Source organism: Bos mutus, chromosome 8 (assembly GCF_027580195.1).
Source record: "Bos mutus isolate GX-2022 chromosome 8, NWIPB_WYAK_1.1, whole genome shotgun sequence".
NCBI lineage: Eukaryota > Metazoa > Chordata > Mammalia > Artiodactyla > Bovidae > Bos > Bos mutus.
Genome location: NC_091624.1, coordinates 88,975,748 through 89,001,724, shown reverse-complemented (window position 1 = coordinate 89,001,724; position 25,977 = coordinate 88,975,748). Strand labels below are relative to the sequence as shown.

Here is a 25,977-nt window from a genome sequence, read left to right as displayed (position 1 = left end):
TGGTTGTCTGAGGAGGCCTTACAAATAGCTGAGAAAAGAAGAGAAATGAAAGGCAAAGGAGAAAAGGAAAGATATACCCATTGAAATGCAGCATTCCAAAGGATAGCAAGGACAGAAAAGAAAGCCTTCCTCAGCGATCAATGCAAAGAAACAGAGGAAAACAGTAGAATGGGAAACACTAGAGATCTCTTCAAGAATCTTTGTATCTTAGAGATACCAAGAGAATATTTAATGCAAAGACAGGCAACAAAAAATGGACAGAAATGGTATGGACCATTTTTCTAACAGAAACACAAGATATTAAGAAGAGGTGGCAAGAATACATAGAAGAACTACACAAGAAAGATCTTCATCACCCAGATAACCATGATGGTATGATCACTCACCTAGAGCCAGACATCCTGGAATGCAAAGTCAAGTGGGCCTTAGGCAGCATCACTACGAACAAAGCTAGTGGAGGTGATGGAATTCCAGTTGAGCTATTTCAAATCCTAAAAGATGATGCTGTGAAAGTGCTGCACTTAATATGCCAGCATATTTGGAAAACTCAGCAGTGGCCACAGGACTGGAAAAGGTCAGTTTTCACTCCAGTCCCTAAGAAAGGCAATGCCAAAGAATGCTCAAAATACCACACAATTGCACTCATCTCACACGCTAGTAAAGTAATGCTCAAAATTCTCCAAGTCAGGCTTCAGCAACACGTGAACCGTGAACTTCCAGATGTTCAAGCTGGTTTTAGAAAAGGCAGAGGAACCAGAGATCAAATGGCCAATATCTGTTGGATCATAGAAAAGCAAGAGAATTCCAGAAAAACATGTATTTCTGCTTTATTGATTAAGCCAAAGCCTTTGACTGTGAAGATCACAACAAACTGTGGAATATTCTTGAAGTTTTTCTTCCTGTTGCTTTTGGGTTGTTTGGCAGTAAACTCCCGGCCATGCCTGAACCCTCGAAGTCCGCTCCGGCCCCGAAGAAGGGCTCCAAGAAGGCAGTGACCAAGGCGCAGAAGAAGGACGGCAAGAAGCGCAAGCGCAGCCGCAAGGAGAGCTACTCCGTGTACGTGTACAAGGTGCTGAAGCAGGTCCACCCGGACACCGGCATCTCGTCCAAGGCCATGGGCATCATGAACTCCTTCGTCAACGATATCTTCGAGCGCATCGCGGGCGAGGCGTCGCGCCTGGCTCACTACAACAAGCGCTCGACCATCACATCCAGGGAGATCCAGACGGCCGTGCGCCTGCTGCTTCCCGGAGAACTGGCCAAGCACGCCGTGTCTGAGGGCACCAAGGCCGTCACCAAGTACACCAGTTCTAAGTGAGCCGGCCCGCCATGGAGTGATCGGTAAGGCTTGGCCTACACCCCAAAGGCTCTTTTCAGTTAAAAGCAAAGACATTACTTTGCCAACAAAGGTCTGTCTAGTCAAAGCAATGGTTTTTTTAGTAGTCATGTGTGGATGTGAGATTTGTACTATAAAGAAAGCTGAGGGCCGAAGAATTGATGCTTTTGAACTGTGGTGTTGGAGACGAAATTTGCGAGCCCCTTGGACTGCACCAAGATCAAACCAGTCCATCCTAGAGGAAATCAGTCCTGAATATTAATTGGAAGGACTGATGCTGAAGCTGAAAAGCCAGTAATTTGGCCACCCGATGTGAAGAACTGACTCACTGGTAAAGACCCTGATGCTGGGAAAGATTGAAGGCAGGAGGAGAAGGGGGTGACAGAAGATGAGATGGTTGTATGGCATCACTGACTCGATGGACATGAGTTTGAGCAAGCTGTGGGAGTTGGTGATGGACCAAGGGAAGCCAGGGGTGCTGCAGTCCATGGGGTTGCAAAAAGTCGGACATGACTGACCAACTGAAATGAATGAATGATTCAGGGACACAGGTACCTTTTGTTCAGTGGCTTTTTCCATCATCAGCTCATGTGACTCCAAATTGAATGTGGTACTTGAATTACTACACTCGCCAGTAAAGGGATGAAGTCTGGTGGCTCACAGGGGATGTTTCCAAACACCAGGACTACACAGGGCAAGAGCACTTCCTCTCACATTCCATGGCCTGGATTTATCCTCATGTGAATCTCACTGCAATCAAGTTGTGAAATTATTGGGTGAGGAATGCATGAAAAAATAAGTTCAGGGTGCTGACTTTCAAAAATGCACAACATGAAAGTTGAAAGTTTTTGAGGGGGCAAAAAGAGGACTGTAGCCCAGGAGACAGCACATCAGATAGCTCTGAGAAGCTGTTCCAAAAAGGCACGGAGGGATATATGTGATTTTGGTGAAGGGAGAGTACATGTAATCATGTGCCTATTTTTTGTAGAAGTTTTCCGCCAGTGCCGTGAAGGTTTCTTGGAGTCACAAGAAGCAGTCATCACCATGAAGGATGTTCCTGCTTTCTAGATATGAGGAGATAGAAGAATCAGGTTCATAAAATGGGCTCCTGAAAACATCTAACCTTCTGAAGACTTGTTCTGCCAGTTTTCCCTGCTCACAGCATGCCTCACTTCTGCTTTCCACCCTGAATTCCTTTCCAGGGGTGTTAAAAATCAGCAGCTGCAAGAGCACATGATTAAATCCTTGTAGGTAGATGGCAAGTGCCGATGGCACGTGCTAGTTTGTACTTGACAGGGCATGAGACCATGTTCACGTTTGCACTATTTGTCCAAATGAAGTTCTGGGTAGGGGTCGAGGGGAACAAGTAATGTTCTTGCTTGCACACACTTTGTTAAAATACAATCTGACCCAAATGCTTTTTCTCCAAGTTCAGCTTTGGGGAGAATGACAAGAATGCCAGTCATAGTTCACAGTATAATCGACTGTTTGAAAGAAACGTCCAAGCTGATCCCCAAAGGCATTGCCTACAGGAAAATATCCACAGTGTAGACAGGTTACTTGCTGTTTCCTTACTACCCAAAGGAGACAAGAAAAGAAGAATCAGGCAATTCCTTGCAAGTACTTGAGGATGACTGCAGAAAAACTGATGAGTGAGTCCTCCATTTGGGTCCACAATCACGAGTCTCATTCTGATCTAAATATAGGAAATGGAAAGTTGAACTCAGTCTTCCTGAAAATGATCTTCAAAAAATATCACACACGTGCTGTGGGCAAGGACCAAAGAAGACTAAAACAAAATTTTTGTAGCAATGAAGAGTTAACCGTTAAAACTAATTGCAACTTATGAAACACTATATAAAATATTTGACAAATTATTACGCTTAGTCTATTAATTACCACTGCTGCTGCTGCTGCTGCTAAGTCTCTTCAGTCGTGTCCGACTCTGTGCGACCCCATAGACGGCAGCCCATCAGGCTCCCCCATCCCTGAGATTCTCCAGACAAGAACACTGGAGTGGGTTGCCATTTCCTTTTCCAATGCATGAAAGTGAAAAGTGAAAGTGAAGTCGCTCAGTCGTGTCCGACTCTTAGCGACCCCATGAACTGCAGCCCACTAGGCTCCTCCGTCCATGGGATTTTCCAGGCAAGAGTACTGGAGTGGGGTGCCATTGCCTTCTCTGATTAATTACCACTAACAGTCATTTGCCTGGAGAATCCCAGGGATCGGGGAGCCTGGTGGGCTGCCGTCTATGGGTTGCACTTCAGTCGGACACGACTGAAGTGACTTAGCAGCAGCAACAGCCACTTAATTAGTTTTCCTGTTACCCTGCTGATGAGATAGCATTTATGTTGCAGGAAGGTAAATAATACAGGATAAGATAACAATTCAAGTAAACATCTGTTTTCCACCCTTTTATGTTAAAGTGGCAACACACATGTGTATACTTATTTAATATAAATTGTACATGTGTGTGTATATATATACATACATATTGTTCAGTTGCTAAGTTGTATCCAAGTCTTTGTGACACCATGAACTGCAGTAAGCCAGGCTTCCCTGTCCTTCACCATCTACTGGAGCTTGCTCAAACTCATGTCCATTTAGTCAGTGATGCCAAGCAACCATCTCATCCTCTGTTACCCTCTTCTCCTTCTGCCCTCAGTCTTTCCCAGCAACAGGGTCTTTTTCAATGAGTTGTTTTCTTCTCAGCAGGTGGCCAAAGTATTAAAGCTTCAGCACCAGTCCTTCCGATGATTATTCAGGGTTGATTTCCTTTAGGATTGACTGAATTAATCTCCTTGCTGTCCAAGAGACTCTCAAGAGTGTTCTCCAGCACCACAGTTCGAAAGCACCAATTCTTCAGCACTCAACCTTCTTTTTTTTTTTTTTATCATTTACCTCCCCTTTCTTTTTCTTTTTTAAATTTTATTTTATTTTTAAACTTTACAATATTGTATTGGTTTTGCCAAATATAGAAATGAATCCGCCACAGGTATACATGTGTTCCCCATCCTGAACCCTCCTCCCTCCTGCCTCCCCATACCATCCCTCTGGGTCGTCCCAGTGCACCAGCCCCAAGCATCCAGTATCGTGCATCGAACCTGGACTGGCGACTCGTTCCATATGTGATATTATACGTATTTCAATGCCATTCTCCCAAATCATCCCACCCTCTCCCTCTCCCACAGAGGCCAAAAGACTGTTTTATACATCAGTGTCTCTTTTGCTGTCTTGTATACAGGGTTATTGTTACCATCTTTCTAAATTCCATATATATGCATTAGTATACTGTATTGGTGCTTTTCTTTCTGGCTTACTTCACTCTGTATAATAGGCCTTCTTTCTGGTCCAACTCTCACATCCCTACAACTACTGGAAAAACCATAGCTTTGACTACATGGACCTTATGGCAAAGTGATGTCTCTGCTTAACACACTGTCTAGGTTAGTCATAGCTTTTCTTTCCAGGAGCAAGCATCTTTTGATCTGTGGCTGCAGTCACCCTCTGTAGTGATTTTGGACTCCAAGATAATGAAATCTGACAGTTTCCACTTTTTCCTCATCTATTTTCCATAAAGTAATGGGACTGGATGCCATGATCTTCAATTTTTGAATGTTGATACACCTATACACGAATAGGTAGATAGATAGATATGGGGGGGGGTCTGTTTTAGCTATGCCTCACATTGGTTCTCTAAAAAGGTGGTTACTTCAGAGCAGGGGAAAAAATAGATCTTATATGTCATTTACTTGATGGCTGAAGATTTCAAATTTGAATTTTGAAATTAATATTATAATGGAAAATGTGTTCATTGAGATTGGCATATTCATTCCAAAAATCCTTCTCTCTGTTTTGTTTTCCATGCAAACAATCTAAATTATGATAACACAGAATGAAATATTCTAAATGCAAAAGAGATGTTTCAAAGATTAGAACATTTAAAAAGAATTTGAAACTACAACATTTCCATGTTTAATCCTGATGCTTCTCTATGTTAAAACTAATTAAACTCTATTTGAACTTACAATATAACAGATGAGGTGGCACTACTGGTACAGAATATGCCTGTAAATGCAGAAGACACAAGAGATGTGGGTTCCATCCCTGGCTTGGGAAGATCCTCTGGAGAAGGAAATGACAACCACTTCAGTATTCTTGCCTGAACTATCCTTTGGACAGAGGAGCCTGGCATGCTACAGTCTATGGGGTCACAAAGAGTCAGACATGACATAGCGACTAAACAACAATAATCATGCAGAAAGCTATACAACCAGAGAAACAAAAAAGGAAAGTTTGTGTTTGATTTTAGATGTGATTATGTTTCACATAAGAAAACAATTCACGTCTTGGAGTTCACAGATATCACTGGAAGTCCCAATGCTGGAATGGTTCTATATTTAGTTAAAATCTGAGGATAAAAGGTCTTATTTGTGTAATAAAATTTAAAAAACTTATAACCCTGATAGGAAACCATGTCAGATCTGAAATACTATCAAGAACATAAGAAAAGTACTTTACCTTATTTTTTAAATTACATACCATTTGTAGCTCATCATGAACAAATATATCAGCGTCAAGTATGTTTCATCAAGAAAAATAGTAAAACAATAGAAAAATAATTAATTCACTTTATGGAAGTGAAAAAATAGATAGGTTTAATGTATGAAATTGATACACTGGAAAACATGATATTGACACGAAAATGTCCATGGCTAAGAGTATAAAAATAGAGGAAAAATGGCAAATGCATGTAATAATGAAAATCCATTTTTTTCCTTTATTGAAAAAGATGAATATGTGTATCTAAAAGACATATATTTCACATTATAGAATCACTACGGTGAATGATCATTTATTTTGCTTCACTTCTGTATTTGTTACTTTGTGTTTAAATTGGTAGGACAGCAAAATGTTCTTTGATTTCCAATTTTCTGTCTTCTTTCCAGCTGGAGTTCAGAGACCAATATAGCCAGTCTCTAAGCCAGTGTTTGATGGCAGCGTAACTCCAGTTCATGTATCATTTGTTTCGACTGCATCATTCACTAGTCAAGAAAGACTCCAAAGCTGAGGACCTGGAGCACAGAAAAGGAAGGCTGCCTCAGATCTTCATTCTCTCAGTGCTTTAGCTTGCTCCTTGCTCCAGTCCAACGCTGGATAACAGATCCCTGAAGAAAGATCATGAGGGACTTCCAGGAACACATGGAGAGCCTGGTGTGATGAAGTAACCCCTGCTGCTTAAATTCTCCTCTCAGACCTAACCTGGGTCAGCCGCTTTCTTGGTTAAAGCTCCTGGGGTAGCCAACAAAGTGGAAGAATCCATGTGACACTCAACACAGATTTTCCCGTTGTTTCCTTAGTTGTATATGTACCTAGATATAGTTTCAACATGTCTTGAAAAATAGGTCAGGAGACATGATGTCTAATGATGGCAACAGCATCATCATCATTCAAAAAGATTTTGACCCCCAGGATGAGAACTGTCTTCAGAACAAGTTTACAAGCTAGATAAGAATACGAAACTCATTGCTATATCCTCATATGCTTCACCTTAAAATGAGAATTGTTTAATTCAAGTTGATTAGGGCCTTATTGACCACAAGACTCCAAAAATTTTCCAGTTATCACATTTGGAATACATGGCACTCATTTTGCAAACTGCATCCAACTTAGCATCATTCTCAGTGCATTCAAAATTAACATTTTTATTTTCTTGAATAAGGAGTCAATTTATTTTCATTTAACTTTTGGATATTCCCCTCTGTTTATACCTGAACAGAACTTCACAAGCATTTCTATTGGTATCATAAGTCTTGTGAACCTTTACTATGTTGACTAAAAGCAAAAGTCCTAGTAAGAACTAGAAGTGAATAGTCACATCAGTGGAAGTTACTTTGTAAAGTTTATTATTATTTTTGGCTGTGACAGCCACATGGCTTATGAGACCTTTGTTCCCTGACTGGGGATTGAACCCAGACCCACGGCAGTGAAAGTACTGAATCCTAACCACTGAATGGCCAAGGAAGTCTCAAATCAAATTTCGCAGTTTTAGTTTTTCAGTTTTTCACTCAAGTATCCAGAGAAACTGAGAGAGTCAGTTCCTAGGCAGGTTGATAGGGAGTCTAGGGGTCCCCAAGGAGAGAGGGGTCTGGAATTCTCCAGGAGGAAGAAAGGACAAACTTTTTTTCTTTCTCTGCATTCCTTAGGATTATATAATAATAATGTATCCTGCCTGAGGACAGTCTTTGGATTAAACCTTCTGGCTAATTCTGTTATCTTAAAATGTAAATTATGGGAGTGGGTCTGATGAGGTCTTTACAACCTCCAGACATTCTTTGGATTATATAACCTCATTGTTAACACTAGCAAGTGGGTACTCTTTCTGCCCCCTTCTGATGCCTATGTCAGAAGCTTTCTCTATCTCCTTTATACTTTAATAGAACTTTATTACACAAAAGCTCTGAGCGATCAAGCCTCATCTCTGGCCCCGGATTGAATTCTTCTCCTACGGGGGCCAAGAATCCTGGTGTCTTCGCGTGATTCAACAACAACCTTTCAAAACTCTAAATTGCTTTAACATTATATATTTGCTCTAAATAAATGACTGTTGGAGAACTGAAGGGAATATGATAAGGGTCACGAAACATGTAAATGTCACGTTAAAAGTAACGCATCAATCCAATACGTTTGAGACCCAAACTGATAAAGGTTAAAATAATAAATATTAATAGAATCCACTTAAACTGTTGATTTATTTAAAACACAAACTCCACTGTAACTTGCAAGAGGAAAAAACCCTAAAGTCAAATAATACCAAATACTTAATACCAAAACAAGGACAACACAGAGGCAGGCCAAAACAGAGCAAGAAAATATAATGAAGGAAATAATTAGAGGTAGCAATTTAATATAAATGAGATCTTTCTCATTAATATAATATTGATATCCTTGAGAGTTAAAATACGTTAAATTTGAGAAAGTAGGTCAATATATATAAGAAACAAATGGAATTTACAATTAAATATAAAAACGCTTGAGCTAAATTTCAAATAGTATAAACACTGAGTAAAGAAGGTAACATTATGTAGTAACGTGAACAGAAACTCGGTGGCACTGAAGTTTTACCTCAATGCTGTGCTTGCGCTGAGTCGCTTCAGTCGTGTCTGACTCTCTGTGAGTCTGTGGACCATAGGCTGCCAGGCTCTTCTGTCCATGGGATTCTCCAGGCAAGAATACTGGAGTGGGTTGCCATGCCCTCCTCCAGGGGATCTTCCTGACCCAGGGATCAAACTGGTGTCTGCTCTGTCTCCTGAATTGGCAGGCAGGTTCTCTACCATTAGTTCCACCTGGGAAGCCCAGCACAATGCTATTAGTCTGTAAAAAACCATATAGAAAAGTAATAAAGAGAAGATTTCAAAATATGATTTAGAAGAGGAAATTAGTGATCAACATGCTTGAGCCCTTAACCTAGAATAGGAAATATAATTTGTTACAAATATTTATAAATCATTCATGAAAATTATCATACATTAGACTTACACTGAAAATATCCATAAAGATGGAAGGCTAACTCCTCAAAATAACCATTTTGTCCTGACCTGGATGTCAGATTCTTTTATGGATCAGAGACTGGGGGGAGGTGAGGAAACAAAGTAAAGTGAGAGTGAAGTCGCTCAGTCGTGTCCGACTCTGCGACCCGTGGACTGTTGTCCACAAAGCTCCTCCGTCCATGGGATTCTCCAGGCAAGAATACTGGAGTGGGTTGCCATTTCCTTCTCCAAAGGACCTTTTAATGCCTGTAAATATCTCCCAGAATGTCTAGTAAGCCTCAGGTAGGGGCATGTGTTAATTGCACTTCCTTACAATCATTTCATGGGTGCTGTGAAATGGAATATCTCATGTCACGTCAACAAACCAAGATGTCACATCTATCTGTGATTCTGGCCTTCCCAAATGTGAATTTCTGTTCCACCTGGTAAGTAGCCAAGTAGGGCATCTGTGCCATTGCCACACAAAGAATCACAGTCCTTCACAGGTAGGTGGGGTCAGGTTATCCCCTGAGGCAGGCCATTATGGTTGTTTCAGTTTAGTTCAGTTCAGTTGCTCAGTCGTGTCTGTCTCTTTGCGACCACATGGACCGCAGCACGCCAGGCCTCCCTGTCTATCACCAACTCCTGGAGCTTACTCAAACTCATGTGCATTGAGTTGGTGATGCCATCCAACCATCTCATCCTCTGTCGTCCCCTTCTCCTCCTGCCCTCAGTCTTTCCCAGCATCAGGGTCTTTTCAAGTGAGTCAGTTCTTTGTATCAGGTGTCCAAAGTATTGGAGTTTCAGCTTCAACATAAGTCATTCCAATGAACACTTAGGACTGATCTCCTTTTAGGATGGACTGGTTGGATCTCCTTGCAGTCCAAGGGACTCTCAAGGGTCTTCTCCAATAACACAAAGAGTTAAAGTCATAGAAGCAGATCCAGTGGAAATTCAAAATTAACCCTTCCCGGTTACAAGCTCAGACTACACCAGGTGATTCATTTCACTTCAGTTCAGTTCAGTTACTCAGTCATGTCCAACTCTCTACAACCCCATGGACTGCAACACCCCAGGCCCCCCTGTTCATCACCAACTCCAGGAGTTTATTCAAACTCATGTCCATTGAGTCAGTGATGCCATCCAGCCATTTCATCCTCTGTCACCCCCTTCTCCTCCCACTTTCAATCTTTCCCAGCATCAGGGTCTTTTCCAATGAGTCAGTTCTTTGCATCAGGTGTCCAAAGTATTGGAGTTTCAGCTTAGGCATCAGTCCTTTCAATGAATATTCAGGACTGATTTCCTTTAGGACGGATTGGTTGGATCTCCTTGCTGTCCAAGGGACTTTCAGGAGTCTTCTCCAACACCACAGTTCAAAAGCATCAATTCTTTGGTGCTCAGCTTTCTTTATAGTCCAACTCTCACATCCATACATTAATATTGGGAAAAGCATAGCTTTGACTAGATGGACCTGTGTTGGCAAAGTAATGTCTCTGCTTTTTAATAAGCTGTCTAGGTTGGTCATAACTTTTCTTCCAAGAAGCAAGCATCTTTTAATTTCATGGCTGCAGTGACCATCTGCAGTGATTTTGGAGCCTCTAAAAATAAAGTCTGTCACTGTTTCCCCATCACTTTTCCATGAAGTGATGGGACCAGATGCCATGATCTTAGTTTTCTGAATGTTGAGTTTTAAGCCAATGTTTTCACTCTCCTGTTTCAGATGATTGATCCTCCAAAATTCACTTTCAAGAAAATAAAGTGTAACCACTGCTCCCTCCAAGTGTTCAGGTGTTTAGAATGTGTCTTTGCTGCTTTTCGGCAGTGTAAGGCGAGTGCAGAGAAAAAGAAAGTGAGTTGGGCAGTCAGGCAAGAAAAGGGAAATTTACTAGAGGGAAAGGAGAGGGTGACTGGCCCTTAAGGAGAACCAGCTTCCTCCCTTTCTGACAGGGTCCTACTTATACCCCACCAGTGAAAAATTTTCTGAAGGGTTGGTTAATTTTTAGCCTGTAGTTGAGTCCTGTGGTCACATAGCTGGAGGTCTAGAATCTGGTGGTCTTGTAGCTTTGAGAAGATAGGCACCAGTGAGAAAGCAGAATGCCATTTGGGCAATTTGGTCAGTCTCATAGATCACTGTAATTTTATTCTCTGTTTGCAAGGTCGACATAATGAGTCATAGCATCAATGAGACCCCGTGTGGGTCCTATCAGGCAGCCTCTCTGTATTAGTACAGGTAATTGTCCTTGCTATGTCTAAGCAACCCAGTTTTCTTTGCTACTTTTGTATAATTTTCATATTGTTACCTCTTCTTTGTTATTTGTATTTCACTTGGTAAAAGCTGTCCTGATGCTTCTGCAGTCTTTTCTATTTCAATTTTGAGGTTTGTTGCAAAAATAAAGGAAGGGAAAATGTAAGTGAAAAGAAGAGGAAATGTATTTCTTATGTGATTTTTCAAGATATCAAAACTTTCCACTCTCATTGAACATTCCTAGAAAGTAAAAGTGAGCAGTGAATGAAAAAGTGACACACAAAGGTAAAGAGAAACAATGTAATTGAAAAAAAAAAAAACTACAGTGACATTTTCTCTGTTCAAATGACAAAATGTCACTTAACTACACAAATGGGGATGAAGAGCTCTACAGAGTGACAGGTTTCAGACCACCCCATGTGAGACTGTTGAGCTGCAGACAGAGCTGGAGGAGGGTAGCAGGCTCTTAGGCGGAGTGTTACCTAAGAGGCAAGTTGTCAGCTTTGCTAACTCCCAGTATCTATTTACTTATTTTTATTTGTCTGTTTACATTACTCACTCTTCATGGACGTTATCTGATTCTGAGGATATAGACCTATTAACTCACCATGAAAGAGACTGGGTCACAGATTGGACAGCCATTTTATTCACGTCTGAGAGGTCAGCTGTTACCTGGAAGCTACTAGGTATAAGTGATTTGGACAGGACGTCATGTTCACATAAGAGATGAGACTAGATGTAATAATGTTGACCACTGAGCTGAGGATTAAAGGAAGGGAAGCAGGTCATCTCAGGGAAATTCGATACAGTTCCCATAGTTAGATGTGTGAATTTTCCCCCTCGTGGGAATGGCTAGTATATACTGAATGCTTCTATGTCTTGTCCAGGCATGGTCAGAAGCATGCTATGTCATTCAATCTTCCCAACAATCCAGTGAAACAAATATGATTATCATTTCCATACAAGAGGAAAACCAGGGTGCTGAAGGTCACATAGCCAGTATAGGATGGAGCTGGGACATCAACCTAGGCAAACTTGCCCCCATGTCCAGTGTCTCAAGCACTGGACCGAGCTATCTCCTCTGACAAAGTGCTTCCTATTTCAGAGGAACTTAGTAAGTTCTTCCTCTCCAATTCCTATTCTTCTTTGTCACAAACATGTCATTTGTTCATTCCAGGAACATTACAATCATTACATTACAATTAAAGAGGATACAGTTCCCATTGCCCTTGCTAACTTCCAGTCCTATATTTCAAGTGGTGTTTTGTTGATATCTACAGAGTAGCCTGGTAGACTATGGGCCATAGTTTCAAAAAGAGTTGGACACAGCTGAAACAACTTAGCAACAACTGAACTTTGAGAATCCCTGTTTACATCTGAGAAAATATTTTGAGAAATTATCCAGAAAGTTTAAAAATCCATTTAAATTTACTCTTACTATCTTTGTTTTCAGAAGATTATAATTTTCTGAAATAGTCTTCAAATACTAGGTTTGAGTAGTCAAACTTTGGTGTGTATAGTTCTCTTATAACTGGCTCTAAAAAAAAAAAAAAAAAAAGAACTGGCTCTGTGGCCCACTCACTGGAAAAGACCGTGATGCTGGGAAAGACTGAGGGCAGGATGAGAAGGGGACAACAGAGGATGAGATGACGGGATCGCATCACCAACTCAATGGATATGAACTTGAGCAAATCTGACCAATAGAGAAGGACAGGGAAGCCTGGTGTGCTGTAGTCCATGGGGTAAAAGAGAGTGGACATGCCTTAGTGACGAACAACAATGGGACAGAGACCCCTCTGTGCACTTCCTCTGGGACAGACACCTTCCTGGATTCCCCACATGTGCCATTACTGCCTTTAGGGAGCTTACAATCTATCAGGGCAGTCAAATGTTACATAATTAGATGGATTACTTAATTACAACTGCATGTAGTGCAGCTAAAGGAGAATGCTTAAGGTTAATGAGGAATAACATGGAGGCAGAATAGTTTAGTGGTCAAGTACCACTTATGCAGTTAATCCTGACTAATCTCTCTGAGTTCTCAGTTTCCTTATTTGCAAACATGTCAATAATTATAGTAATTATCTCATAAGGAAGCTGTGAAGATTACTGTCATGTTCATTAAAAACACTTTGCTGAGAGGCTGCATGTAAAAATTTCTGTCATTAATATAATTACAAATTATCTGTACCTTACAGAATTGGTAAAGACATGCCATTACAAGGGTTGAATGTAATTGCAACCTCAGTATCCCTGAGTGTATGGTAGATTATCACCATAGTGGCAACGGCACCCCACTCCAGTACTCTTGCCTGGAAAATCCCATGGACAGAGGAGCCTGGTAGGCTGAAGTCTATGGGGTCGCTCAGAGTCGGACACGACTGAGCAACTTCACTTTCACTTTTCACTTTCATGCATTGGAGAAGGAAATGGCAACCCACTCCAGTGTTCTTGCCTGGAGAATCCCAGGGACGGGGGAGCCTAGTGGGCTGCCATCTCAGGGGTCTCACAGAGTCAGACATGACTGAAGCGACTTAGCAGCAGCAGCAGCAGCAGCCAGTACTCTTGCCTGGAAAACCCCATGGATGGAGGAGCCTGGTAGGCTGCAGTCCATGGGGTCGTTAAGTTGGACACGACTGAGTAACTTCACTTTCACTTTTCACTTTCATGCATTGGAGAAGGAAATGGCAACCTACTCCAGTGTTCTTGCTTGGAGAATCCCAGGGACGGGGGAGCCTGGGGGGCTGCAGTCCATGGGGTCGCACAGAGTCGGACACAACTGAAGCGACTTAGCAGTAGCAGCAGCAGAGGTATAAAGAGAAATAAACACAGGCAAAATTGAATTTTTTAGGACAACTAGCCGGAGAAGGCAATGGCAACCCACTCCAGTACTCTTGCCTGGAGAATCCCAGGGACAGAGGAGCCTGGTGGGCTGCTGTCTATGGGGTCACACAGAGTTGGACACGACTGGAGCATTTTAGCAGCAGCAGCAGCAGGACAACTAGCACCTAAAAAAGTGCCTTGTGGATTACAGTTGCAACATAATTCATTTTTAACAAATGATATCAGTGATATTCTTCCCTATCATGTCTCCAGTGAGCTTAAGGCCTACTCAGATATTGTAAAGGTACACACACAACTGAATTTTTTGAAGAAGGGAAGAAGGGTAAATAAGGAAAAAATGAGAAAAATCAAAAGCTTCTCTTATAAGCTCTTTTTATATTGAATATTTCTTGGTGACCTGGAAAAGTCACCATTTTGCATGAATTTTTCTCCCTTCTCTGACTTTGATCAGACTCTTCTCCCCAGGAACAACTAAGGAGGTGTGAGAAGCATGCTATACAGCTGTGTAGCTATGAACCACAGTGGCATGCATAATTTGATGTCCCCCACATAGGAACTCATTGCAAAAATTAGCACTTGTATAGATTTCATTACAAAGAGTAGAAAAAGAAAGGAAAGGGCAAACTGGAAAAACCCAGAAAATGAAAGTTTCTCTACTCACTCTTTAAGAGCCACCCATCACCCCAAGCCCTCAGAACTTGCCTACATCTCCCCTGCATGCAGTCCTGCGAGCCCCCAGTGTCCCAGTGGCCCTCCCCGTCACTGTGCTGCTGGCCCTTGGTGATGCTCTGCTCTAGCCCCAGGTGCTCCCTGGGCTGTGAGCTGCCTTCGAGCCACGGCAATCTGGAAAGCTTCACATGTTGGAGTCAGATGGAGAGACTGCCCGTTGTGTCCTGTCTGAGGGACAGGACTGACTTCAGATTTCCTCAGACCCTGGTGCACGGGACCAGGCTTGAGAAGACAGAAGCCACAGCTGTTGTGCACGAGTTGCTCCAGCAGACCTTCCAGCTCTTCAGCACCACGGGCTCTTCTGCAGATCAGGACAAGAGCCTCCTGGACAGATTCCTCGTGGGACTTGATCAGCAGTTGGAGGACCTGGACACGTGTCTGAGGGAGGGAAGGACACGGGAATAATCACCTCTAGGGAGTGAGAACTCCAGATTGGCTGTGAAGCGTTACTTCCAGTGAATCAGTGTGTATCTCAAACAGAAAGAATACAGCCGCTGTGCCTGGGAGGTTGTTAGCATGGAAATCAGAAGGTGCTTGGTCTTTGCCAGCAAGCTCATCAGAAAACTCAGGAAATAAAAAAGACATTGAATGTGAAAACAGTTCATCTGGTCAACTAAATGGCTATTTTCTAAGACTCAAAGTGCAACCTTTAACTCTAGTTTTGTGTCAGATGACATATAAGTAATAGCTAATATATGGGATTATTTAAATGTATGTTAAATGTTTTGTTACCATAACTGTTTAAAACAGATTTAAGAATCCATTTTCCATATCTTAAAAACCTATAATATTTATTTATTTATTAAAATTATCAGAAATATTTAGGCTATTTATAGCATTTAAATATTATTCATAAGATAGTTATTTTGTATTATATTTTGTAGAAGACTACTATTTGTATTTAAGTAGTGGAAAGAAAAGTAGTTTTAAAAAAGCAAGCTGGCTTGCACACACCTTTGAACAAAATCTAACCCAAAGCCTGATCCTACAAGATAAACCTATACTGAAGTCACCTGAAGAAAGAGGGAATGGGGTTACCCCCCTGGGTCATAGAAGGAACAAGGGACAATTTGAGGAGGGAATGAATGGGATTCTTGAGACATAGATTAGAGGTGGGAGGGAGATAAGTGAAGAAAAGCCCAGATCATGCACACAGTTGCCTGCTTGGGGCCTGTAAGAACTGGAGCGCCTTCAAGGATTAGTGGAGAACCGCATACATCGTGGGAGGTCAATCGCATATAAGGGATCTAGGATCCTGGAGTAGGATGAATAAGGGAGAGCAAGTTTCCTACACTTGGCCACTCCTGAGAAAAGAATCTTCCTAAATTGTTCAAATGGAGGCAAGAAGAACAAGGCGGGCTGGGGATTGCAGAGACAGCAAAGAGATGTGAGAATCAGTAGCTGCCATGATAAATGTGACTCTAAAGAAGTAAAGAGGGTTTCTTAAGCTTATTTATATATATTAAACACACATGTCATTGCTAAACTTTTAAATAACTCATACAAAGGAATGCCTACCCTTGACCTCTAGGAGGATATACCCTAATCCTATACTGTTAACAATTTAATGGGTATCCTTCTAGACATTTTCATATGTAGTTAATAAATCTATACATAGGGACATATTAATGTATATCACATAAATATCCATTTTTCATATACTTCAGTTTCTCATTTATTTATATTTCCTTGCAAATAGATGTTTGAGATATTTCTTCATTAGTACATAAAAAAGGATTGCCTAGTTATAAATTGCTGCATTATGTCTTAACTGCAAAATTAAGATAATCATAAAAGCTTACCTTGAAAGTGTGGCAAGATTAATTGCCTTAATTTATAGCACATGCTCAGAATGGTACCAGACACTTCCCAAGTGCTCCTTACGTTAAGTCTTCTATTTGAATCTGTTTAGCAGATTATTTCCTCATGTTCTGGGTCTGTGGTCAGGAAGATGAGGCAGTTCCCAGAGAGCTGTTCAGAGACAGATTCCTGCAGCTCACGCACTGCACAGCAAGAGGAGAAATAGGCATTCACTGGGATGACATTCAGAGAAGGGGATGGCACCCCACTCCAGTACTCTTGCCTGGAAAATCCCATGGACGGAGGAGCCTGGTAGGCTGCAGTCCATGGGGTCGAGAAGAGTCAGACACGACTGAGTGAGTTCACTTTCACTTTCCACTTTAATGCATTGGAGAAGGAAATGGCAACCCACTCCTTTGTTCTTGCTTGGAGAATCCCAGGGACGGGGGAGCCTGGTGGGCTGCCGTCCATGGAGTCGCACAGAGTCGGACAGAGTCGGACACGACTGAAGCGACTTAGCAGCAGCAGCAGGGATGACATTGCCAAGCCTATTGCAACAATTACTCAGAGTTCTAGACAGAAACAGGAAACATTCCTATGTGGCACAGAGGCCAGCTGTCTACAAGACACACCCCCACCCTCACTGGATTCTTTGTTTTCCCTGGACTTTAGGAGCCCAGAGTTTCAGCCAGGAAGACACAGGCGTCTGGCAGGCAGTCAGGACGATACTCTGCTCTGTGCACTCAACTCAGCCAGGAGGCCAGGCCAGAGGGGATTCCCAGGCTGGATCCTGAAATTCCTTTTGGCAGCTTGCATTTAGTTTCCTTTTCACTTGTTGCATCAACTTCGTTGCTATTTTTGCCTTCTGGGATTCATTACGCAATCTCTGATGATGTAACAAAATTCAAGTCACTTGTCGGTTTTGAGTATGTAGACGGCTTTGCTTTGGGCTGTTTCACTTTAAAGATTCAGAAACTGCCTCAGAGACAGGAAACTCACCCAGAACCTACACAGTGTGACCTGCCCTCATGTCAGCAGGGTGGGGCAAGGGGGCCCCCGGAGGCTTGTTCAGCAGCTGCAGCCAATGTGTTGTCCTTTTAACCCTCTTCTCAACCTTAGGTTGGCTGGACTCAATGCAGCCCTGATAGTTATTCTGAGAATTCAGAGTCCAGCTCAGAGAACAACCTGGGATCTGAAGGGAAAAGTAAATACAGGCTTGATGCAGACGGGCATGTTCTGAAAGGACCAGTCTGAGTGTCCAGCAGCAGTGGGTCCTGGCAGCAAACAGTGAAAACAAGGCCTGGGCTGCTCCCGCCTGTTCCTGGGCCATCGACCCTCTGATGGGAGAATTCTGAGAGTGACAGGGGTGAAGAGTGTAGGATCCTCTGGTTGGGTACATTCTGGAGGAGTTAGGAGAGTTAGCCAAGGCCCTGACCAAAATACCGAGTCCCAGCTGCATCTGAAGTGAGCAGGAGAAACACGGCAATGATTATTGTCCATGGCCTGTGAATGATGTCCTCAGTGTGAGTAAAGGGAAGAGAGAAGAGGCTGCAACCAGAGGCACTTAGATCTCTCTGCATATTGTCCCTTTTCACACCAGGGGGGAGGCCTGAGGAGGGGGTCTGGGCCCCCTGGCTGTGAGCACAGGGCAACCCCAGCCTGGGCAGAGTCAGCCTCAGGTGCTGAGAGAGGGCGAGAGGGAGGCCGCAGCTGGAAGGTGGGAAGACACGCTCTTCTCTCACGCTGGAGACGGACTTTCCATCGTGGTCCTGAAGTTTACAGGAACTCTCTTTGTCACCAAGCAAAATGTCTCCAGTCTACTCTGGCCTATTTTTAAATTTATATAATAGTATACATTTTCTTCTGAGGTGAGTGTCTTTCAATGACTGCTATATTTGTGCCTTTAGTTGTGGTTCTTTTTATTGTTATTAATAACCCTATTATCAGGATAGATAAAGTATTTATGCAATTTTAATGGGTATTTGGGCTGTTTCTAGTTTGGGACTCTTATGAATATTGCTGATCTGAATATTCTTTACTTCTATACTGATGCATATTTACATGATTCTCTCCCAGGGTAATTGCTAAGAGTGGACTTACTGGGTCATGTTGTTGTTCAGTCGCTCAGTCATGTCCGATTCTTTGTGACCCCAATGGACTGCAACAAGACTTCCCAGTCCTTCACCGTCTCCCAGAGCTTGCTCAAACTCATATCCATTGAATCAGAGATGTCATCCAACCATCGTGTCCTCTGTCGTCCCACTCTCCTGCCTTCAGTCTTTCCCAGCATCGGGGTCTTTTCTAATGAGTCAGCTCATTAAAGGATTGCAGTTTCAGTTTCAGCATCAGTCCTTCTAATGAAGTTCAGGATTGATTTCCTTTAGGATTGACTGGTTTAATCTCCCTGCAGTTCAAGGGACTCTCAAGAGTCTTCTCCAACACCACAGTTCAAAAGCATCAATTCGTTAGTGTTCAGCCTTCATTATGGTCCAGCTCTTACATCCACATATTACTGGGTCATAGACCACAGGCTATGCATATTTTCAGCTTTGCTAGATAATGTTTTTGAAAGTAGTTGTACAAATATACACAACAAACATTAGTTGCTCCATATGGTCATCACACTTGCTATTTTCAGACCTTAATTTTTTATTTGCAGGCAATGTATTTATCTAAAAACTTGAAAAATCAACCAAACTTTTATATAGTGTTTGTAAAGCTGATCAGAGAAAAATAACAAAATTAGTTATTGTCATAAGCATATATATATGAAAATTCAAGGAAAACTTAGTTCATTAAAAATTAGCAAATGTCATGAAAAAATTTCATTCATACTTGCAACAATAAGAAAGCATAAATATATTGGAATGAACCTCAGAAAGAATGTGCAAGACACATAATCAAGCCAGCAGCCAAAATTTATTGAGAGATAGTTTTAAAATAGTTCAAGAAAATGGCAATATTTGTTTTACTTTATGACGTGGTTAGGACATGTTTGCTAAGTAAATGTTTGTTCACTAAAAGACCGTGTTTCTCAGGAGGAGGTGGCCTTGACAGTCTCCTATTGCACACTCTGATTTCCCTTCTCACTGAGGCTTACTACCTCATCACGTGCTTACATGTCCCTTGCTCACTTACAAAGAGAGAAGTTGCTTAACTTCATTAACGATCAAGATTTAAAACATACTGTCTCAATGTTAGAGAAAAAAATTGTTATTTTTTCTGGCCATCTGAGTCAAAAATGCAATTATAGACTTGTACTTAGAGGTCAAAGGTAAAGACAAATTGTCCTGTCAAAGCTATTTTTAAAAAAACACTTAAATCTACACTTTATTCAAATCTCCTTATTCCTGTACCCACCCACCCAGCCCCGCTGGTTGCAGGAATTTCATTTTTATTTATTTATGGCTGCGAGACTTGTGACATCTTATTAAATAGTTCCCCAACCAGGGATCCAAGCAGGATCCTGCAGTGAAAGCATGGAGTCCCAATCAGTGAAACTCAAGGGAATTCCCAGATCTCCTTAGTTTTTACCCAAAGTTGTTTTTCTGTCCTGGGATGCCATTTAGAATGGCACAGTACCTTTAATTTCCATGTTTCCTTAGGCACCTCAAGGCTGTGACAATTTCTCAGTAGTAGACTTTTTATGTTCTTATCAGTGGTATTATTTTGAAATGTCAATTTCCAATTTTTATTACTAATGTCAAAAGATGTGATTGATTTTAATATTGATCTTTTTCAGTGACCTTGTTAAATTTATTTTAAAATTTCAATAGTTTATATGTCCTTTTGTATTTTGTATGTACACAATTACATCATCTTTAGATAGAAAAAAAATTATCTGAGACAGCAAGGGATTTGAACAGACCTCTTACAAAGAAAATATCTAAATTGTCAATAAGCATATGAAAATGTGCTGAACCTTATTAATAACTAGCAATATGAATTAAAACTCTAATAAGATATCACTCCGATTCACTAGAATGGCTAAAATTAAGAAGACTGGCAATACCAAGTGTTGAAAAGAAAGTAATGCAACTGACATCCCATACTCTTGATAGTGAGAATATAAATTGGTGTAAACTTTGAAAAATATGTTTGTCATTATCTACTAAATCTGAACATATGCACATTCTATGAGCCAATTACTTCATCCTAGGCATATATCCAACAGAAGGCTACATAAATGTACACCAAAAGATGCAAACAAGGATTTTCATAGCCAAAATTAATTATGCCGACATAAAGTCCGTGAAGGCAATCGAAAGAGACCTATTAGGAAGCACCTCATGAACACAATAGCAGGAAGTGGGAGGAGGACAAAGAGAAGAAAGCAGGAGTTCTTGTTTGCAATTCTGCACCCATCCCCTTCTTCCGGTTCCTCACTCTGGTCTTTCTTTCCAGTCTCTACAGCCATGAGAGCGCCTGGGCAGGACTTTTCCCTGCTTCAGTTCCCAATAACATTTGGGCCCATTCTTCTGTCCAGGGCACAACTTAGTGCCCTCTCTGCCTGAAGACTTCTCGAATGAAGTACAAAGCCACACTCTGGCATTCAAAAGCATCCCGAATATATCTTGAGCTGATTTTCCCACCATTGATCCCCTTGGTTCTTCACTCATAACTCATCCACAATTTGAAGCTCCTTCTACGTGGTCCCTGCAAACTCGGCAATTCTCCTGGCTCTGTGTAAGCTGCTCTCTCCATCTTGAGCTGTGCTCACCACCATGAACCATCACCACAGGAGGCCAAGTGAGCACTTGACTAGCCCAATCTTAGCTGTACTATGACTGCAAAAGTATGCACAGTATTTTGAAGGAACTATGAAAGAGAGGAATGTAACTATCTCATTATTAATTTATATTGGTATATGTTGGAATGATAACATTTGGATATTTTGTGTTCAATAAAACACACTGTTAAAATTAACTTCACTTGTTTCTTTTTAATCTTTTGACATGGCTACTAGAAAAATTTAAATTGCCTGTATGGCTCCCATGATATTTCTTCTGAGCAGTGCTGAATACATTCTCTGGTAGCATATCGGAAAATCACAGAAAGAACAAATAATGTTTAGTTGCACAAATTAAATATAATTGCTATTAAAATGTTAGTATATTTCCTTTAGTTTATTTTTTTTCTATATACTTTTACATAGTGACGTTGTATATACAATTTTATGCCCTGCTTTTGAATATAACTAGGTGCTTTTTATTTTCTAATGATACCAAAAAATATATTCCTTGTAGAAAAAATTTTAATGTGAGAAAAGAAAGGGTAAAAATTTAGTAACATTTAAAAAATTCTTTGACACTAGATTATGAAAATACCTAAGAATCCTATCTCACAGATATTCTTTCATTATGGAGAAATTTTCATGTACAAACAGTTCTAAAGGAACAAAATGAAGAGGAAAGAATTTTCCTACTTGCTGCATCCTTACCTTAATATGCAAAATCAGATATTTAGATTATTCAAAGTATGTACAAAATAAATATACATTGCCCCTCAGTTATGGTCAAAAGGCATCCTACAAGAGAAATCATGAACTTTTATGTGTGGCCTGTATAACATTCATTTGCCTGCACAGAGATAAGACTTAATCTTTACTTTGGTATATTCTGGATAATTTGAGATTGCCAAATAAAGCAATAAATTAAAGTTGATAAAGATATGCAATATCTTGCTGCTTATGGTTAAGGCCTAAAAAAAACTCACGCAAACTTACCTTATACAAAAAAAACTCATGCGAACTTACCTTATACAAAAAATACAAAAATTATTTCCTACAATTGTTAAACTCTTAGAAATAAAGACCCTTTCACAAAAAGAACCCTGTAATAATTCAGTTCAAATTGATTAGGCATTTTTTTTTTTTAGCATTTAGCAATTCACTGAAAATTTACAAAAACATTAGAAATTCTCCCAGACTGTATATCTTTTCTCCTAATACATATAAAATCAAAAAGCAAGGAGCTAAAAAGAAAAAGAGTTTTAGAGGTAACTAATCAACACAGGAGAACTAAAAAGGAAACTGGAAAGTGGGAAATTCCTCTCCAATAGAAAGAATGGAGGGCCATGCTATATAAGTAGCCCACACTCAAGGAGGAAGGCCATTCACTCTGCAAATCCTTGAAGACTCAGCTTTAGTACCTACTAGCAGAACAGGCAGCCCTGTGCCTGATTTCACCATGACCTATCGGTGCCTCCTCCAGATGGTTCTCCTGCTGTGTTTCTCCACCACAGCTCTTTCCAGGAGCTACAGCTTGCTTCGATTCCAACAAAGGCGGAGCCTTGCGGTATGTCAGAAACTCCTGAGGCAGTTACCTTCAACTCCTCAACATTGCCTCGAGGCCAGGATGGACTTCCAGATGCCTGAGGAGATGAAGCAAGCACAGCAGTTCCGGAAGGAAGATGCCATATTGGTCATCTATGAGATGCTCCAGCAGATCTTCAATATTCTCACCAGAGACTTCTCCAGCACGGGCTGGTCTGAGACCATCATTGAGGACCTCCTTGAGGAACTCTATGAGCAAATGAATCGTTTGGAGCCAATCCAGAAGGAAATAATGCAGAAGCAAAACTCCACTATGGGAGACACAACCGTTCTTCACCTGAGGAAATATTACTTCAACCTCGTGCAGTACCTGAAGTTCAAGGAGTACAACAGGTGTGCCTGGACAGTCGTACGAGTGCAAATACTCAGGAATTTTTCTTTTCTGACGAGACTAACAGGTTACCTCCATGACTGAACATCTCCCACCTGTGGCTCTGGGAAGGGACAATGTGACTTTGAGGTGATACTCTTCACCCAGCAGAGGCTCTTGAAGTAACTGACAATGCAATGCACTGGATTTCAATGGATAGTTAAAGACTGTAAGCTATTTTTAAATTGATTTATGCATTATTTATTTATTTAAACTTTTATATGGGAAATAAATTATTTATGAAACAAAATTGAACATGGCAGTTTTAATGTCAACTTGATTGATGTGACAACATATATTAAAAATTGGTGAGCACCCTGGAGACATTTATTGCAAAACAAGCCTGCAGAATAGTAGTTTCCAGCCCCTGCCTTTGAGGAATTTAAAATAGAAGACATGTGGAATGTCCAAGTTAGAGGCATATTCTCCATGGATCGGTACAGTTTACCTGCTCTTGTCTCCTTCACTTCTTTAAATGTATCAGACAGCTCATGCTGTAGGGCCCCGCAACATGATGTGGGGTTCTTTTGTCTTTTTTTCAACTGGGGGAAAATGTACACCACCTTACATTTGAGGATCTTACAAAGTAAGCCTTCTTGATGCCAATAAATCTGGGGCAAATTCCATTCAGTTTATAAAATTCTTAACTACAGAAAATGAAAAATTCTGACCTTCTAAATGTCCTTAGTTTCTTGTACACTTCAACCCTTATTTCTAACAATGTAGTCCTGGGAAAGAGGTTTCAGGAACATGAGTTAAAAATTACTTAAGACGGTCACGGGGTCATTAAAAACTGTCAGATATGGTAATCCCTCAATTAAAAATTAGTGAAAAGTAATTTTGAGGGTTAGCCCTCCCATCGCCCCATAGCGGACAGTGTCATCGCGGCCACTGTGTTCCACTTTGTACCCAACGCCCTCCTATAGTCCCACAGCGAATAGTCTCTGAGCCACCGCGGGATTCGACCGTGTTCGCAACGCCCCTCACCTCCCCACCCCCATCCCCACATCGTGGTAAAGTCAATAGTCTCATCAAGGACACTGTGTTCCACTATGCTCCAACTTGAGCGGAACACTCTCCCATCGACTCACTGCAAATCGTCTCCTAGCCGCCACGGGATTCGACGTGTGAGCAACGCCCCAGCAGGTTCCCACAGAGAATAATCTCTTAGCCGCCGCGCTCCTCCTGCGCAACGCCCACCCGCCCCCACCATCGCCACAGAACCAAAACTGTCATCGCTGCCGCTGTGTTTCACTTTGTGCACAACGTCCTCCCACCGTTCCATAGCGAATAGTTTACTAGCCCGCGGGATTCAGCGTGTCCGCAACGCCCGCCGCTCCCCACCTCCCATCAGGGTGGTACAGCCAATAGTGTCATCTCAGTTACCTTGTTTCACTTTGTCAGCAACGCCCCCACAGCGTCGGGTAACCAATCGTTTCATGCCCACCTTCTAGTTTCACTTTGGGCACAACGCTGTCCATCCTCGCGTCGCCAATAATCCCATCACCGCTGCCCGGTCCCTTTCTCTGAGCTGTGGGTTCCCTCGCGTCGGAAGTGAGCGCCAATCTGTAAAATCAGCCTCATCTCACTCAGAAGCCCCGCCTTGGGGGTTCTTTTCCTCAAACATGGCTTGGTTGTTTGACATTTGGAAAGAAAGCCCACTACTCAGGCGGTCGTTCCGAAAATGCAATATTCTGGCTCCCTACTCAGGACAGCGGAAAACCAGCCCTTTTCCATAAAAGGGCTAATGATATGCGCACCCTTGGATCAGTGCTCCTATAAAAAGCTCTGTGGAAACTTGGCGTCCTGTCTCTCCAGCGCATGTGAGTCAACTGCCAACTCCCCCAAGACCGCGATTCGAAAGCAGAAGCGATCGAACCACAGCGTGCGCGCTCTCGCGGTCGCCCGGAGAAGCAGGCGGTCTGCGGTTCCATCTCAGCGCTTTGTTTCGCGGTGCTCGCGCGTCCCCTCCCGGCCGTCTACAGAATCACTGACATTCTCTATGGCCCACATCCGCTTGCTGGTGGAAGGGGTGATGCTCCGCAGCATCCCTGTTTGCTCTCTTCGCTGGAACGTGCCTTGGGATGCACTGCCAGAAAAACAAGGAAATCTTCAAACACTTGAAACAGATGCAAAAGATCCGCTCTCAGTCGCGCCTAAAGGACAGAGCCACTTCAGACTTCCTTGGAAAAGAGAGAAGATCACTCCAATGCAGATGACTCAGGGCCCCAGCAACCACTATCTGATGCTCCTGCAGAGCTTCCAACTCTTCACCACGGAGGACAGCCGTGCTACTTGGAACAACTCTCTGCTGGATAAACTCCTCTCCAGCCCGGATCAGAGCATGAAACAATTGGAGCAGATGGAAGAAGACAATCTGTGCTGTTCTCATTTGGGATTCCCTGCCCAGGAGTATTTCCATGGCATCCATCTCTACCTCAGGGAACAGGAATACAGCCATTTTCCCTGAGAGGCTCTCACAGTGGAAATTAAAAGTGCCTTTCCCTCATATAAGAATCCTCAAGAAACCTCCACAAATAAAGATGTTTATATTTGTAACTCTCGCTAATATATTACATTATTTTTTGCTTCTTGCTCCAGAGCAATTGTACTCATAATTCTTCAGGCATTGAAAAATGTCTGAAATGAAAATCATGATTTTCCAGAAACAGGTGTGGACAGCAGAACAGAATGTCTTTTCTTGTATAAAGATCTTTTGATCATCATTGAAAAGATCTCTAGATGTCTGAGGGGCTGTATTTTCTATACTCAACGTTCAGAGTTTCTTTC

The 25,977-nt window shown here is 41.8% G+C and overlaps 2 protein-coding genes and 1 long non-coding RNA gene across 4 annotated transcripts; 2 read left to right on the top strand and 1 right to left on the bottom strand.

Annotated features, from left to right (window-relative positions):
* Positions 1–897: 897 nt before the first annotated feature.
* On the top strand, positions 898–1,335 carry LOC102270805 (histone H2B type 1-N). The gene has a single exon (XM_070376132.1). The coding sequence runs from the start codon at positions 938–940 to the stop codon at positions 1,316–1,318; it is 381 nt and encodes a 126-aa protein (XP_070232233.1). The 5' UTR covers positions 898–937; the 3' UTR covers positions 1,319–1,335.
* A 4,732-nt stretch (positions 1,336–6,067) lies between these two features.
* Positions 6,068–25,040, bottom strand: LOC138988919 (uncharacterized). Of its 2 annotated transcripts, XR_011465188.1 has the most exons (4): positions 24,574–25,040; positions 16,486–16,686; positions 8,462–15,061; positions 6,068–6,411 (listed from the first exon to the last, which is right to left on the bottom strand). It is a non-coding gene; the product is annotated as an uncharacterized lncRNA (long non-coding RNA). The 2 variants fall into 2 exon arrangements; XR_011465187.1 differs by lacking the exon at positions 6,068–6,411 and having other exon boundaries at positions 6,950–15,061; positions 24,574–25,036.
* LOC102282466 (interferon beta-2) lies at positions 22,611–24,359 on the top strand. Its single transcript, XM_070376130.1, has one exon. The coding sequence runs from the start codon at positions 22,672–22,674 to the stop codon at positions 23,230–23,232; it is 561 nt and encodes a 186-aa protein (XP_070232231.1). The 5' UTR covers positions 22,611–22,671; the 3' UTR covers positions 23,233–24,359.
* Positions 25,041–25,977: the final 937 nt, after the last annotated feature.

Bases quoted from the DNA above. Each gene is read 5' to 3' on its own strand.
- LOC102282466 (XM_070376130.1), top strand. From the start codon at position 22,672: ATGACCTATCGGTGCCTCCTCCAGATGGTTCTCCTGCTGTGTTTCTCC.
- LOC102270805 (XM_070376132.1), top strand. From the start codon at position 938: ATGCCTGAACCCTCGAAGTCCGCTCCGGCCCCGAAGAAGGGCTCCAAG.